Source organism: Microcaecilia unicolor, chromosome 6 (assembly GCF_901765095.1).
Source record: "Microcaecilia unicolor chromosome 6, aMicUni1.1, whole genome shotgun sequence".
In the NCBI taxonomy this organism is placed as follows: Eukaryota; Metazoa; Chordata; class Amphibia; order Gymnophiona; family Siphonopidae; genus Microcaecilia; species Microcaecilia unicolor.
Window position 1 is genome coordinate 150,189,850 of NC_044036.1, and position 15,719 is coordinate 150,205,568.

The 15,719-nt window shown below is 42.4% G+C and overlaps 1 protein-coding gene across 26 annotated transcripts in view; it reads left to right on the forward strand.

The window, feature by feature from the left end:
- The window catches only part of MAGI1 (membrane associated guanylate kinase, WW and PDZ domain containing 1), a 526,393-nt gene that overhangs the window by 402,411 nt on the left and 108,263 nt on the right, over window positions 1-15,719 (forward strand). For all 26 annotated transcript variants that reach the window (XM_030205202.1, XM_030205208.1, XM_030205204.1 and 23 more), the window contains 3 exons: window positions 5,823-5,914; window positions 8,201-8,290; window positions 14,947-15,129. In XM_030205202.1, the coding sequence (XP_030061062.1) occupies window positions 5,823-5,914; window positions 8,201-8,290; window positions 14,947-15,129 (365 nt within the window). The remainder of the gene's footprint in view (window positions 1-5,822; window positions 5,915-8,200; window positions 8,291-14,946; window positions 15,130-15,719) is intronic.

Consider the following 15,719-nt stretch of genomic DNA (forward strand, 5'->3'; position numbering starts at 1 on the left):
TATATATCCAAAATAGTTTTTAAAATGGCCAGATACACACCCCCCTTTCCCTTCAGGAGGCTAGGGAGCCAAGAATGGATGTGTTTGGCCTGTTTAGTTTTCCATACCTAAAGATACAACTGTGGTGCCTGTACTCGGGATATGCCAGATTAACAGGTATTGGTACAGTTGTAATGGCTTCTGATATTGCAGTACCTTAAAAATTAATGCCATCATTTTAAAAGCACATCTTTCTCTAATAGTTAACCAATGTAGTTGCCTTAATAGAGGCCTTACACTCTCCTTCCTCTTTTTCCTCATCTCCACTCTGGGTGCAACATTTTGAACAATTGTAATATATACAACATTTTGTTCGTAAGACCCACATGTAAGGCATTATACATTAATAGTCTAATGGCAAAAAACCCAGAGCCTTCATTAATTTTTAAAGCATCGGTAAGAGCTCAGTTTAGATACTAGCATCAATTTTCTATAGGTTTGCCTTACAACCTGTAAAATTACCCTCATAAAGGACAGAATACAGGTGTACTCCCCTTAGTTTACCAACTTCTATTTTAAAGTACAGCTTTATTAGTGTTTTAAAAGGTTCTATCTATAAAATCTGTCTTATTAATACTGAGTTGTAGCTAATTGTTAAATGTCTACCTAGACATTGGTGATGAACATGAATTCAAGGTATGGGAGTGCCAACGGCTCTACCAGGGGGCATCATAACATGGCCGAGCCATGCACCATTTAGAATAAGGAATGGGTAAGGGAGGGGTACATATTGGTGATAGGGGAGCAGGAGGAGATAAAGGGGTGAAAGCAGACCAGGTTATAGTACTAGTACACTGTTAACCAAGCATATATATTAAAATGCAGAATTAAAATACATGAATTAAAAATCAAAATGTAACTTAAATACAAACAAAGCAACATGTCAAAAACCATGCAAATTCTCCATAATTCATAAACATAACAGAAATACATCCATATTGGTTTGCTGTGAAATTGACAGCCATGCATAATTGAAATACATAGAAAATGTGTGAAAATGAAGAAAACCAATCATATCAGACAAGGGTGGATTGCAAAAATGTATTGGTAGTTTCATCAAAAATTGGGTGGGTGTAGGGTACTGGGCTCTACTCCCATGGTGCTTTCCCCCCCCTGCTAACTGGGTCAGAGTGTGCCCTGTTTTGTTTCCTGTTGTAGTCCATGCGGTAGTGGCCATTTTTGTAAGCCACTTTTAGATCCTTTTCCTGTGTTACCCACGTTAGAGAACGTAGTTCTTACCTTGCATGGTGCTGAAAGAGGGCATTGTACACCATTGTGCCAGCTCTGACCTACTGCTAATCTTAGTACCAGGGGACTCTTTGCCAGTGGGGCACAACCTCTGATCTGCAGTTAACTGTGAGTAAACGTGCTTATTTCAAGAAAGGAATTTTTCAGAGAGATTAGTCTTCAGGTGTGAACTGGTATGCCAAAGTTATACGCAGCAATAAGTCCTAGAGGCTGTATGCAGGTCCCTGGAACAATTTTAGTGGGTGCAGTACATTTGGGGGGGGGGGGGGGGTTGGGTGGCTCAGCTCTCAAAGTAAGGGAGCTATGCACGTGGGAGCTTTTCTGAAGTCCAGCGCAGTGACCCCTACGGTGGCTGGTTGGTGTCCTGGCATGTCAGGGGGACCAGTGCACTAAAAATGCTGGGTCCTCCCGCGGCCAAATGCCTTGAATTTGGCCGGGGTTTGAGATGGCTGACATAACTTTCCATTATCGCTGAAAAACAAACCCGGCCAACTCCATGGCATTTGGCCGGGCTAAACCGTATTATCAAAAAAAAAGAGATGGCCGGCCATCTTTTTCGATAATATGGTTCCGGCCAGCTGTAGCGCCGCTGCCAACATAGATTGCCGGCGATCTATTTGGCCGGCGACGTTCGATTATGCCCCTCTATGTTACTAGCTCCAATCAGTGAGAAGAGTGGTTAAGAGTTAGGGACAAGTTTGGGCGGGAAAGAATTAAGGATCTGGAGTCTGAAAGAACGAGGGCATCACCTGCCCACCCGCCCTGTGGGTTAATAGGATGAGAATTTAGGTGTAGATAGCGGAATAGTGGAGAGAGGAAAGGTTTGTGGGGTAGGTGGTTATTACAGCTATGGGGCATTGGACTATGGGGGAATTTTTCAGTACTGAAGGGTTAATGTGTGTGGAGGGGGTGCTAATGTATGGTGTAAGGAATGGTTCATGTGCAGTACTATCATGGACCAAAGGGAGGGGGAACGAGTCGGGTTCTTGTCACCACAGATCCGAACTGGGAGAGTTAAATTATTAAAAGCTCATTGTTAGTTTTTTACCAGCTAACTAATGTCTTGAATATTACGAGTTCTTATAGTTGTAGTTTGGAAAGTAAATATGTTGTAGGTCATATTTTTTTGTTTTTTTTTAATAGGGGTTATGTGAATTTAAAGTTTGTTTTGAATAATGTTATTTCCTGGGGTTGGCCTTTCTTTTTATATTTTGTAATCCACACTGATCCAAAAGTTGGTATGTAGCAAAATATGTTTTATTGTATTTTTCATTATCTATATATATAAAAGGCACCTCCAACGTTCCATTGAAGCCTCAAGCCGGAAACTTGAGGCACCCGAGATATCCGGTTTGGTCTGGAACTCGGAAGGGAGCCACGGAGGGGGGGTTTGGAACTCGGGAGGGAGGGAGGATGGTGGGGGGGGAGGGGCAATTACCCTGCTAGCGCCCGTTTCATTTTTCCCCGAAACGGGCATTTCTTACTAGTATTCAATAAAGCTGTGACTGGTTTTTGCTAATTTGTGTTTTTATTGCAATGTTTGAATATGAAGAGAATGCACAAATGCAAATGCCTGTGTTATAACCATAGACTACTCATTATTTTTCAAGGTAATTAAACTCTGAATATCATTGTCAAAAGGTGATATGTTAAGTGAAACATCTGATATTAGTAAGGGCCACATGTATATATTAAACAATAATGTGAAAGGGAAGAGCCTTGAGGGACCCAATGAGCTAGGGTTCTTGAATTGGACCTATGATGGCAATTTGAAATAACCCTACAGTTATGTACAATACATCGTAACGTAAATGTACCACACCTTTAAATGGAATAATTTTATTATTTAAATGACAGTGAATTCTCTCTGGGATCCTGGAGAGCCAAGCCCTGTACCAGCAATGACTGTATGAAATAATTTGTAGATGTCATTCCACACAAAAGCATAAGCACCTATTGAGGAGGGACAGTCTGTCTCTGTCCGTATGTACACATCAGTTTGGACATGACATTGGACATCAATGAATGAGCTACGGGGTGGCAGGGAGGCCTGGGTCTTGCCACCAAAGGAGTTCAGGAGCCAGCTTGGAAGAAGGAACACAATAGTGGGAACCCTGGCCCCCACCACAAGAAGAAGTGGTGCAGCAGTCATCTTGGAGGCAGCCTAGCCCATGGAGGAAACGCCTTTCTGGAAGGGAGCCTAGGCCCTGCCAGGAGGAGGAGGATGCAGCCTGGACCATAAAAGAAATGGCACAATGACGGGAGGCCCAGGCCTCGCCAGCAGAGAATTACAGCAGGTAGCTTGGACAGTAGAAGAAATGACACAGTGGTGGGGAGCTCAGGCTACAGCATCAAACTGTACAGCAGGCAGCTCAGGCCATGGAGGAAGCAGAACAGTAGCACGAAGCCTGGGCTTCACCACCAGAAGATGTGGAGGCAGCAATCTGGGGTTGAGGAGGAAGTGGCACAACATCTGAAGGAGTCCTGCCAGAGATGATATAATAAGCTCTGGGTGGGGTGCTGAGGAGGGGTTTGGAAGAATAATTGCAAGAGGGGGAGGAAAAGTGCAAAGGGAGAACAGGGCGAGTCCAAGGAGGGAAAAATGATAGACTGGAAGAAGGCCAAAGGGTTAAGAACATGGGAAAAGGAAGGAATAGAGAATTACACCCCCCCCCCCCCCCAACACACACTCTCTCACCCTCTGATGCCCCAGAATTCCAGACAAGCCACCCTCCCCCCCCCCCCCCCCCCCCCACACACACACATTCCCCACACACACTCTCACATCATACATTCCCACAAGCACACAGGGAAATGCACTATTCTGTCATGCTGTAAGTGTACACTTTTCTAACTTGTTAGTTATAATCTTTCTTAACAGGTTATAATGCGCCTATGATATTCAACTGCAGACTTAATTAATCCTGATTTCTTTTTCTTTCAAACTTCAGACTATCTCTGGAATAGTTTTCATGATTCACTTCAATTTCCTGTATTGCCGGCTTCTTCTGATTCTGTTCTGACCTGATGAAGGGGATTTTAACTCTTTATAGAAATGCATTTTATTTGCCTAGCTCTGTAGCTAGCTATATGCAGCTGGTGTTGCCACACAGGACACATCCATTGCCTTCCCTTGATGCTGCAATGCAATTGGATGGGTCAGGAGTAGGCCGGGAGCGTGTGAGGGCATGCCACACAGGATGTGTTTCCGACTTGCGATACTGCATTGTTAGCCCAATATCATAACCAATGGCATAACCATTTTATAGAATACTATTGGTTGCACGCATTGTATGGTACACTCAGGCATGCCAGCTTAAACCGTTCATTGACCTGGCATAAGTGGGCACTCCAAAATTTTGGCACACTGACACTAGTATTCTGTCATGGTTTACGTGGAATTGGCACTAAGCACAACCCATCTTAGTACCTATATTGAGATGGCACATTATGGAATTGCCCCATAAATGTCTTTCCCATGTGGGTAACTTCGAGGTCATGGTATTTATTGCAGGTCCATGTGCCATTTTGGTTCAGACATCATGTGTGCATAGCAATCAACTGAAACTTGACTCTAGATATAAAATGCTTACTGTAAGAGTTGTTAACCGTTTTGGGATCTAAATCGTTCTATCTAGTGCTTCTGACCATTGCAGTTCACTTGATCTCTCTAGTCATGAAGTAGAATGTTACACTATATAGATGCAAAACTATAAACATATACACGAGGTAATCTCCTTAACCAAATTAATACCAATCTAGGAAATTAGGAGATTCACAATCATATGCATCAAAAGGTCTGACCAATCTAATTTCCTAGATTGACAGTATAGAGATGCACAGTGGGGTTTTTGCCTGGCCTTGGATTAATTAAACTGCCCACATAGTTGCAACCCATACAAACACCTTTTTCACATAGGTTTTATATCATTAAAGCAAAACCGAGTATATACTTTTTCTTTGATTATAATTGCCCTGGGAAAAAGCACCTGCTTTATCTGCAGCTACTTTTTCTTTTGGGAAGAGACACCTCCAGAAATGTTTCTGCCAATGCACGTACATTTTCCCCACATTGTAGAACAGTGGCACAGATTTACTCACATTGAGGATGGGCAAGTAAATAAATTCCTATCAGAAACTCTAAACAAGAAGGTAGCAAACTAATAATCAATACAAAATAAAAAGACAGGGTTGCTAACTACTACAGCAGGCACTGGTTCTGGTTGGTTGGATATCATATGGAGGTATTTTAGCCACAGGCTTTTCCTCCGTATTATGTTTGTATTTTTGACTTTTTTTTTTTTTTTTTTTTTTTTTTAGTTTTCTTAAATCGCATATGATTTTCCAGTAATAATACGTCAAGGAAATTTGTGAAAACCCAATGATAAGACTGTTACAAAAGGGGCCCTCTTTACTAAGCCATGCTTGTTTTACTCAGAGAAATGACTTTATTACTTTCCCCATTCCTTACAGTTAGGTTTTTCCCAAAGATGTCAAAGGATTTCCTAATTTATTGCTACCTTTTTCTCTTCTAGTCACATAAACAGGAAGACACAGTATGAAAATCCAGTTCTGGAAGCCAAACGAAAGAAACAACTTGACCATCAGCAGCCACAGCAAGCAGAAGGTTAGACCCAACTGATTGATTTTATTTATTACATTTGTTTTTTTTAAGCTTGATTAATAATAAAAAATAATCTGGCAGCAAGAATTAGCTGAATATTTATGGCAAAAGTGCTGGTATGAGCCAAGCCTTTTTTTCACTGTCTTTTTATAAAATATGTTGGCTTATTGGACATTTTACTGTTCTTGTTTTTCTTGTTTGTGTACACATTGAAGTGAATTTTAGAATCTGAGACCCCCCTTTTACTAAGGCATATTCACGTTTTTAGTTCGCGCTAAATGTTAGAGATGCCAATGCATTCCTATGGGTGTCTCTAACGTTTAACGCACGCCCAATTTTAGCATGCACTAAAAACATAAGCGCGCCTTAGTAAAAGATGCCCTAAATTTGTTCCCCTTGCGTCCTTGTATACTTGGATTCTGAGAAGTATGCATTATTTTCATCGCTCTAGAACGAGTGCTTTCTAAGTATTCTTGTGTCCCACAATGAAGGATAGTCTTGATGCTGAGGTTTGCGTTGGAAAACCTCATCTTAGCATTTAATGATTTTTCACTTCTGAGCACAGCATTTTTGATTTTTAGAGTATGAATCGTTTGGAAAGGAATTTTATTTTCTCTTTGTAAAATTTTCTCTGTTGTATATGTCTTCAGTCGAGTTGCAAGTGGCTAAGGCCATGTTGTAGGATCAGTGTCAAGTAAATTACTACTACTACTACTACTACTTATCACTTCTATAGTACTACAAGGCATACACAGCACTGTACACTATACATGAAAAAGACAGTCCCTGCTCAAAGAGCTCACAATCTAAGTATGACAAGTAAACAGACAGAACAACTAAGGGGTAAGGGAATTAAAGAGGTGGGGATAAGAGGGTACAAATGAAGTGAGTAATGGTTAGGAGTCAAAAGCAGCGGTAAAGAGGTGGGCTTTTAGACTGGATTTGAAAACTGCCAAAGACAGGGCTAGATGTACAGGCTTGGGAAGTCTATTCCAGGCGTGTGGTGCAGTGAGATAAAAACAACGGAGTCATATTTATTTGGATTTGGCTCACACCTTTTCAGTAGTAGCTCGAGGTGAGTTACATTCAGGTACACTGGGTATTTCTCTATCCCTGGAGGACTCACAATAAGTTTGTACCTGAAGCAATGGAGAGTTAAGTGACTTGCCCAAGATCACACGGAGCAGCAGTGGGGATTTGAGCTGACCACATCTGGATGTCAAGACCGATGCTGTAACCACTAGGACTTCCCTCCACTCCACTATATTGATTACTCTTCATGCATGGATTTACTTATAAACTCATTGGACCCAAAAGCTCATACCTGGATAAGTACCACGCACTGGGGCCACCTACTGATTTTCAGTGGCATTATCAATTAGGCATACTAACTTACCCAGATACTTATGAGTATCGGTGCTGAATATTAGCCATATCTAGACAAGTCCAGCGGTCAACTTATACCCTGATATTTAGCATCAGTATCAATATATAACCTTTAATGCTGCAGCTGCTTGTTTTCAAAGCAATGACAACCACAGAATTTAAATATTGGGGGAAAATACCTGTAGCCACTGAGAACTCTTCCCACATAGTTTGTTCAAGTACGCTAGAGATAGACATCAAGAAACAAGTTGTAGGTAAAACCAGTGTGTTGGGCTCAATACATTTTGACTAGTTTTTGAGGACTGTGCTTCCTTTCATTTGCTATGTATTATTGCTGTATTGTTGTTTACGTTTTGTATTGTGGGCTAATGTACTTACTGCATGATTCAAATTGATTTGGTTGACCTTGTTTTGAGGAAGGCAGTATAACAGTATGAAAAGATCAGTGCTTGATAGCTAATCAGAAACATATTAGGTTAGACCAATGCCAAAGTATACCTAACAGTTTGGTTTTGTTAGCAACATGGAAGTCAGTATTCAAAGGGTTATACTCTTAACTTTGAAAGTAGGTGTCTTAAAATAACCTCTTTGGAAATTTACTAGAGCTGAGTGCTTAAATTTATGCTCAAAATTTCACTAAACGGGTCTTGCTGTGAACAGTTGTTTTGTGGGTCATCTTAAGCTGGATGTGATTTGAGTCGAGGCCTGATTTGAATGATCATATTTTTTTTTCCAAGAGATATAGCAATTGAAGGAACACACATTTATTTTCTGTTAGTAGAGATCAGCTTGTCTATCCTTTTTGACATCACATTCTTCAGATTAGTTTGTAAAGGAAGAGCTATTGAACCATTTAGGCATTGTCAACAGCATATTTAAACAGTTTCTTTACCATTCCTCTAGAATGGCCAGATGAACATCCAACTGTTGCTCCTCCACCTATTAAACATCCTCCTAATAACCCAGAACCACTTCGAGAAGCTCCAGCTCATGGTAATGTCTAATAAAGTTCAGTTGTAAACATTGAATATAGTTATTCGTTTTGTTAAGATTCCTTCAGTAGGATAGTTTGACTTTAAGGGGGAACGTTATCAGTGTGGCCTACTGTTAAGATGTGTTATTTTTCCGTTATCGCCAGACATTAGTAGCGGGGGGGGGGGGGGGGGGGGGGGGGGCATTATCAACTTGGTCTACTGTTAAGCCAGGTTATTAGTAACTAGGTCTCATTGTATAAAATGGGACAAGTTAGTGGTGAAATAACACGTTTTAACGATAGCCTGTATAGATATGCTCCTAAATAATAAAATCCATAGGCTATTAGAACTATATTCTCTTACCCTTCATCTGAAGTGGATGGTGAGGCTACTGAAAGTCTTGTAAGCTTTTGATTCTGTCTGTTGTATTTACTAACTTTTTCACCAAGAGGGAAGATTTCAAACCTTGGGCCTAACCTTGGGAGCTGGAAAGCTAAATTGACCTCTCGGAAAAATAATTGGGTTTGCATGCCTAAAGTTAAGAGGGGAGGTTTGAAGATCTGTGTTAAATTTATTTTATTATATTGGGGTTTTATTTTTTCAATTTGAATTGTTCTGAAGTTTGTAGTTAATTACTCTGGATGTCTTCCTGGATGACGAGCAAGTCTATAAGTAATTTAGATAAATGTAAGTACGTAGTGAAAATGTGTTCTATTTTAGGTACCTAAAAAGTGGATGGGGCAGGTTGGGGGTCAGTTTCAGGAGTTAGGTGTTTCTGATTTTTAGTGCTAGCTGCCTAAATAGAGCAGCTGAATGTAGGTCCTGCTTAGAGTATCCCTAAAATACTGCTCTTACTAGGTATCAGATCTGTAGTACAAATCACTTCATATGCAGCACTACCATCTAGATCCCCCTTCCTGCCAAATTCATGTAAAAGCCAAGAGGTACAGTGGGGGAAATAAGTATTTGATCCCTTGCTGATTTTGTAAGTTTGCCCACTGACAAAGACATGAGCAGCCCATAATTGAAGGGTAGGTTATTGGTAACAGTGAGAGATAGCACATCACAAATTAAATCTGGAAAATCACATTGTGGAAAGTATATGAATTTATTTGCATTCTGCAGAGGGAAATAAGTATTTAATCCCTCTGGCAAACAAGACCTAATACTTGGTGGCAAAACCCTTGTTGGCAAGCACAGCGGTCAGACGTCTTCTGTAGTTGATGATGAGGTTTGCACACATGTCAGGAGGAATTTTGGTCCACTCCTCTTTGCAGATCATCTCTAAATCATTAAGAGTTCTGGGCTGTCGCTTGGCAACTCGCAGCTTCAGCTCCCTCCATAAGTTTTCAATGGGATTAAGGTCTGGTGACTGGCTAGGCCACTCCATGACCCTAATGTGCTTCTTCCTGAGCCACTCCTTTGTTGCCTTGGCTGTATGTTTTGGGTCATTGTCGTGCTGGAAGACCCAGCCACGACCCATTTTTAAGGCCCTGGCGGAGGGAAGGAGGTTGTCACTCAGAATTGTACGGTACATGGCCCCATCCATTCTCCCATTGATGCGGTGAAGTAGTCCTGTGCCCTTAGCAGAGAAACCCCCCCAAAACATAACATTTCCACCTCCATGCTTGACAGTGGGGACGGTGTTCTTTGGGTCATAGGCAGCATTTCTCTTCCTCCAAACACGGCGAGTTGAGTTCATGCCAAAGAGCTCAATTTTTGTCTCATCTGACCACAGCACCTTCTCCCAATCACTCTCGGCATCATCCAGGTGTTCACTGGCAAACTTCAGACGGGCCGTCACATGTGCCTTCCGGAGCAGGGGGACCTTGCGGGCACTGCAGGATTGCAATCCGTTATGTCGTAATGTGTTACCAATGGTTTTCGTGGTGACAGTGGTCCCAGCTGCCTTGAGATCATTGACAAGTTCCCCCCTTGTAGTTGTAGGCTGATTTCTAACCTTCCTCATGATCAAGGATACCCCACGAGGTGAGATTTTGCGTGGAGCCCCAGATCTTTGTCGATTGACAGTCATTTTGTACTTCTTCCATTTTCTTACTATGGCACCAACAGTTGTCTCCTTCTCGCCCAGCGTCTTACTGATGGTTTTGTAGCCCATTCCAGCCTTGTGCAGGTGTATGATCTTGTCCCTGACATCCTTAGACAGCTCCTTGCTCTTGGCCATTTTGTAGAGGTTAGAGTCTGACTGATTCACTGAGTCTGTGGACAGGTGTCTTTCATACAGGTGACCATTGCCGACAGCTGTCTGTCATATAGGTAACGAGTTGATTTGGAGCATCTACCTGGTCTGTAGGGGCCAGATCTCTTACTGGTTGGTGGGGGATCAAATACTTATTTCCCTCTGCAGAATGCAAATAAATTCATATACTTTCCACAATGTGATTTTCCGGATTTAATTTGTGATGTGCTATCTCTCACTGTTACCAATAACCTACCCTTCAATTATGGGCTGCTCATGTCTTTGTCAGTGGGCAAACTTACAAAATCAGCAAGGGATCAAATACTTATTTCCCCCACTGTATGTAGCTCCCCTAGCAGCATTGGCTTTCATGGTTGTATTTAAAAAGTGAAGCCAGTCAGCTAGTAGCTCCTCCTTTCTTTCCAGCATCCATCGTCCTCAATGGTTATATTTTAAATGACATACCGAAGGATTGACTCTCCCCTGGAGAATGTTCTCCCACATACTGCTTTTAAAATAAAGCACTGGAGAAGGCTGACGAGCCCCTTACTCTGTCACTCTCCCATCCTGCCAAAAATAATAAATACATAAGTATTGCCGTACTGGGACAGACCAAAGGTCCATCAAGCCCAGCATCCTGTTTCCAACAGTGGCCAATCCAGGGCACAAATACCTGGCAAGATCTCAAAAAAGTACAAATCATTTTATGCTGCTTATCCCAGAAATAGTGGATTTTCCCTAAGTCTATTTTAATAATGGTCTATGGACTTTTCCTTTAGGAAGCCATCCAAACCTTTTTTTAAACCCTGCTAAGCTAATTGCCTGTACCACATTCTCTGGCAACAAATTCCAGAGTTTAATTGAGTGAAAAACATTTTCTCCAATTCATTTTAAATGTACTACTTTGTAGCTTCATTGCATCCCCTCTAGTCCTAGTATTTTTGGAAAGAGTAAACAGACGCTTCACGTGTACCCTTGCAGTTTTGCTTTCTCTTAACTTGTTCTTCATTTTTCTGCAGATGTGTTTTCTTATTAAATACCAGCCAGCATAAAAGTGCACGCAATGACATGATGATGCATACTTTGCTGGTAGGCGTCTATAGGGGTGGAGGTTGGGTGGACTTCACAATACACTTGTAAATAAAATCTGCTAATGTATGTTCATACTTGAATAAGCTAGGTGTGCTTCTGTGCCTTTTTAAAATAGTGCCTACATAGGTACCTACTTTCCCTCTTACACAAGGCATCCTGTTACAAAATTAGTCTCCTAAAATAACACTGTACGTATCGTGTTGACATTGTAAGTAGTATACTATGCCGTACTTTGTATTGTTATTTGAATATTTTTACTGCTGTAATTGCCTATTGCTCATGTTTGATCTATTCTTACTGTACACTGCCTGAATTCCTTCAAAAAGGTGATAAATAAATCCTAATAAATAAAATTCAAAATTAAGAAACAGGAGAGAGGGATCTGCAGCACAGAAAATGAAGCACAACCAAAAAAGCAGAATAGACCTCAGGAATGGATGTGACAAGCAAATTTTAATAGAAGACCCAATACGAGCTGTGTTCTAGCGAAACACCTGCGTCAGTTCGTCAATGTCAGAAATTCAACAGACTTATATTCCTATGGGCCCATTCAGTGCAATTGAACAAATCCAAGAAATACAATGGTAGAAATGTCCCATCCGATTAAGTCTGTTTTTTTTTTTTGTTTTTGTGCAGCTATCAAGATCACCTACAAATAGCTTCTGCTGCGATGGAATTATCAAAAAACGTGTCGGGTCCTCTGTTTGCCACATCCATTCTTGAGGCCTATTTGCACTTTTGTGGTTGTGTCAAAGTTTGAAATTAACACACAAACGCACAGATTGTGTATAGTGTGACTTGAATTATGTGTGCAATTCAGGTCATATTCTCTATTGTACGTGCAACTTAATTATCTGAACTTGCCAAACGGCACCGATAATTGCCAATTAACAGGCAATTATTGACGCTAATTGCCTTTAATGGGAATTATCACGCACAATTTGCTAAACGTATTTTATAAAGTGGTCCATGTAAATTCTAATGCGTGCTGCCAAAAAGGGGATGTGGCCATGGGCGTGGAATGGGCGAATTGTGTGCGTTACTAAAAATTATACGCGCTGTTGTAGAATAGCCCCTCTCCACACCTAATTTAGTCAACGGCATTTATACCAAGTTTTACTTGTCATAAATTCCCACAACTAGATGTAGTCACGCAGATGGGCCCTAGGCGTATTCTATAAACCATGCTTAAGTTTAGGAGTAGTTTATAGAATACGCCTAGGCATATTTTTTTGGGCGCTGATTTTTCAGGCGCCATATATAGAATGTAGCCCAAAATGAGGAGGTTAATGGCTTTTGCTCTATGGTTAAGTATTCTTCAATATTACGCAATAATAGATGTAACAAAAATGAATCATAAAAATATTTTATTAATAAGATATTGAAAACAATGTGGGACTGTTTTGAATGTTAGATCATCTCAGTCACATAGCTGGAAATGACTTGGTGCATGACAGTTTTGGTCTCTGACTGTGATATACAAACCTCGGTGTGAGTAGATGACAGGTTGAAACTATTAGGAAAAATATTAAGTTAAAAAAGAACTTGAAAAAAAGACCAAAAGAGGAATCAATTGAGCCAAGAATCTGCCAACTTGATATTTTGAGAAGTCGAGCCAGTACTGCCTTTATGACTCCCTGGATGATATTTTTATACTGATAAAATTGTTTTGCAAGGAGCCTATTTTTCTTCTGTAATTGAGCTTCCTGTGATCTTGTTCCTAGGTGCCACTTTTCTCAAAATCAGTAGCTTAGCCATCATTGAATGAGTGAGGAAACTTCCCACCACAGGGAGGTCTGCACTATTAAAGCTGAAATGCAGTGCCACAACAACACCAGTTGGTGATAGTGCACTGGAATGTCAGCACAGCACTGACTCTCATTACCTCCAGCAGCTTCCAGTCCTGTCATTCAGTTCCTGATTTGGCTTGGCAGCACATGCTTAAGCGCTTTTATCTCCTACTGCCATGGGGCCAAGTGTCGCAGTAAGACCCGTGAGATGTCACAGCTCAGACTTCAAGATTTGGCCCCATGGCAGGAGGAGATAAAGCACTTAAGCCAGGGGCGTAGCCAGACTTAGGCGGGAGGGGGGCCAGAGCCCAAGGTGGGAGGGCACTGTTTAGCCGCCGACCCCCCCCCCCCCCCCCCCCCCCCCCCGCCGCTTTGGACCGCAACCACCACCCGCCTGCCCCCTGCCCCGCCGCTGCATCAGGTACCTTGTTTGCTGGTGGGGATCCCCGCCAGCTGAAGAGTCTTCAGCGCCTGTAAAGCGTCAGAAACAGATGATCACACCACAAAGGCGCCGTAGTCGACCGGCGCTGAAGAAGACTCTTCGGCTGGCAGGGATTGGGGACCTCCGCCAGCAAACAAGGTACCTGATGTGGCGGCAGGGCGGTGGCGGCGGGGGGGGGGTCAAATGTAGAGGTGGCCAGGGTGTAATCTGTGGGGGCCCATGCCCCCGTGGCCCCACGTAGCTACGCCCCTGACTTAAGTATGTCTTCTAACAGGCCACATCAGGAACTGAATGATGGGATCAGAGGCAGCGTGGCGGCACTACCTTGGGGGTAAGCACCGTGTGTGCTGTGCAGACCTCTTACCAATGCCCCAGGCTAAAAACTGTATCTGCCTGTGGAGGAGAGTGAACCTGGGATACTGTTCCTTTGAACTCCTCCTGGATGTACCTTGGACACCCCATCTCAGTGCTGGCTGTCCTAGACACCCTCCCTAGGGGCCCCTTTTACCAAGCTGCAGCAAATTGGGGGGGTTGGCGCTGGTGCGTTTTACATGTATGCCGGGGCCCCCTTTTACCGTAGCTGGTAACAGGGAAGTCTCACTTTCCAACAGGAAATGGTTGGGCAGCAAGTAAAACACTTGCTGAGCGTGCAGCACTACCCCATTACTGCCGGGTACACTCTGGTGGTACAAAAATAAATTTTTGTAGCACCAGAAATGACGGTGTGCTAGGGGTGGAAAGTACCGCCAGGCTGCTGCAGTAGCCCGACGGTACTTACTGTATAGTGAGTGGTAAGCCCGCATTGGGCTTACTGCCTCTTAGTAAAAGGAGCCCCAGATCAAATCCCCCTACTCACACCTTCACTTTGCACCTAACACCCCCTTCTTCTTGACACTGAAAATATGGACACATTATACATGGACAAAATAGCAGGTTTGAAATTTGTGCATGAACTTTTTCCAGAGTCCATTTTTAAAAAGGTGGTTTTCTCCTTAAAAACCATACACACTTCACACTAAGGTACATTGTTTGAAAATTACCCCCTTGGCCTATATGCTTTTCTAGATATTTCCAAAGACTAAAGTACTCCTAGTTTTAATGTGTGGAAGATACCTAGTAAATATTTACACTTTTTTTTTTTTTTTAATTAGGAAAACCATTCTTTACAAGAAACCCATCAGAATTAAAAGGAAAGTTCATTCATACAAAACTGAGGAAAAGCAGCAGAGGTTTTGGCTTCACTGTTGTTGGAGGGGACGAGCCAGATGAATTCCTTCAGATAAAAAGTTTGGTGCTCGATGGCCCTGCAGCACTAGATGGCAAAATGGAAACAGGTATGGCAAAGGCTTTGTTTCTAGAGTAACACCCTTTTCACTTTCTCTATCTATCTTTCTCTCTTGTATATATCTAAATCCAGGTATAGAAAAGGTATAGAGATAGATGTAGGTACATACTTGCACTCGCGCGCACACACACACACACAGACATACACAAAGATTGCATCTTTTAATTATTTAATACTAGTAAAAAAGCCCCGTTTCTGATGCAAATGAAACGGGGGCTAGCAAGGTTTTCTTCTGTGTGCATGTGGGAGTGTGTGTGTCCCTGCCCTCTGCCCTCTCTCCCTTCCCCTGTGCTGTGTGTCTCCTCTGCTCTCTGTCCCCTCCCCCCTTGGAGTCGAGTCCTTCAGTGTTAAGTTTCCTGCTGTGCTGTTAGAGAGATAGTGAGGGCTTCTGCCCTCTCTCCCCTCCCCCCTCTGAGTCCTTCACTGTTACAGAGAGAGCGATTTGATTTCGTGCTTTGCTGTGTTTTCCTCCACTGTTTGTGTTACAGAGAGAGCGAGGGCGGGGCAGACACTCATGGGGAAACCGGATATCTCTCCCCCTTCACACTTCCGGCTGGAGGCTTCATTTAGAACGTTGGT